This window comes from Phalaenopsis equestris, unplaced genomic scaffold, assembly GCF_001263595.1.
Source record: "Phalaenopsis equestris unplaced genomic scaffold, ASM126359v1 Scaffold197200, whole genome shotgun sequence".
In the NCBI taxonomy this organism is placed as follows: domain Eukaryota; kingdom Viridiplantae; phylum Streptophyta; class Magnoliopsida; order Asparagales; family Orchidaceae; genus Phalaenopsis; species Phalaenopsis equestris.
In genome coordinates, this window is record NW_018217149.1 from 1 (window position 1) to 1,897 (window position 1,897).

The window sequence follows — 1,897 nt, forward strand, 5'->3', positions numbered from 1 at the left end:
TTTAAAATACGAGTGTTAGACAAGTAGAAGTCGCTTATGTCTCAGTTGAGTGTGGGAGAAATGTGAATATTAACATAAGTATGGGGCAGTATTAGGAAGGATTAATGAAGAAATGATTATATTTGAGGAAGAATCAGAGTGGCATCTATTGAATATAAATTAATTGAGATTAACTTAGATGATTTGCATGTGTACACCGAATGTTTGCAAATATATCCATCTGAAAAGAATAGTTTAATAGGATTAGGAAGGAGAAGGAATAGACCTTAGACAATATTTAATAGGAACAAATGAAAAACAAGGATCCTTAAAGCCGACTCTAAATAGTTAGATGATAAGTAAGACTGATGATGATGATCCGAATAGCCACAAGTACATAAGAAAATTTTGAAGTACGCAAAACATATTATTCTAAAAAAGCTATGTATATGAAAAAAATTATTAAAATTGATGATGGCAAAATTTTTTGGTATTTAACATCATTGTAACTTTCCAGCATTCTAATTCGTCCTCATCCTTCGGTTTGGCGGTTGGTTCATGGATTGGCGGTCGTCTACCTTGTTGCCCTGACTTTTTTGCTTTTTCAGGTCTGTCTCTTTTCATCATTATTATTAATATTATTATTCTATCAAATCCATAATTATTCATGCATTCATGCAAATTGCATTCTTTGTGAAAGTAGTACTGAAAAATTGCAAAGTTGTCTATTTTTTTGTCAAAAAATTATAGATTTATTGAGTGGAAATTGGGAAAACTTGAAGGCTAACCATGTAAGAATAGAGACTTATTACTTAAACAAGAAGATTGTGCCAAGTTGTGGATAGGGGAACTATATTACACCAAAGGCTAGCAATTATCGACACTAAAATTTATTATTTTCTTTAATAGATGGGGCCATTTAGTAAAATTTTCCCCCTCATAAATCCTTCTGCTTAAAAGAGATTGATTGCACCCCTGTTTGTATGGTTGTTTGTTACTAAAGCCACTAATATGATATAGGTTTAAACATTTTTATTTTGCATATCTTATTTGCTTGCATCACTTAGGCATTTACTTCCTTTATTTTAGAATCTTCTAAGTATTCTTCTTACTTGGAGTTATGTTAAATCTTATCTCATAGCTCTTCATTTTCAGAACCGTGGCGATGCACGGAAGTTCATGAGATTTCTTCATCCAGATCTTGGGCATGGTAATAACTTCATCAAAAACAAAAAAAAAGTTAAATTTTGTGACATTTTTCTGTTTTTAATGCTCTTTGAAAAATAAAAACAGAGTTACCTGAACGGTCCTATGGCACTGATTGCAGAATATATACACCTGAAAATCCAAAAAGCAGGTTTAACAGTGTTTATGTATGATTGCTTCATTCACCATATATTTTATTTTGATTATTTATTTATTTTTTTCTTTTTGTCTCTCTTATATTCTACCTGGCTTGAAATATTTTCAAAAAAAATGTTTTTTATTTTATTTTATTTGCTATAGGAGACATTGTTTGATGAATTTGTTCTTGCACATGTCTTTGGATGGTGGGGAAAGGCTATCATGATAAGAAACCAGCCTCTGTTGTGGGGTTTGTCCATTGGATTTGAAGTTATGGAGGTCAGCTTTTTAATAGGTGTGAAATATTTTATTTTATTTTTTTTGCATGTTATTAAGAGAAGGTTTAATTTGAAAAAAAATATATTTTGCAGCTCACTTTCCGGCATATGCTGCCAAACTTTAATGAATGTTGGTGGGATAGTATTATTTTGGATATTCTTATCTGCAATTGGTTTGGTGAGATCCTTGTCTTCTATTCAACCTTGATCTTTTTGTGCCATCTGATTTGCAATATTGTTAAGAGGCATTTACATACATACCACAAAATTCTAATGTATTTACATATCTAACATCT

General features: G+C 31.0%; 1 protein-coding gene across 1 annotated transcript; it reads left to right on the forward strand.

Moving 5' to 3' along the window:
• Positions 1 to 496: 496 nt before the first annotated feature.
• LOC110035306 (CDP-diacylglycerol--serine O-phosphatidyltransferase 1-like) lies at positions 497 to 1,773 on the forward strand (the record flags this gene model as incomplete). Its single annotated transcript, XM_020739539.1, has 5 exons — positions 497 to 587; positions 1,135 to 1,189; positions 1,273 to 1,352; positions 1,486 to 1,618; positions 1,695 to 1,773. Coding segments are annotated over 5 exons (391 nt in total), but the record flags the coding sequence as incomplete, so codon positions are not given.
• Positions 1,774 to 1,897: the final 124 nt, after the last annotated feature.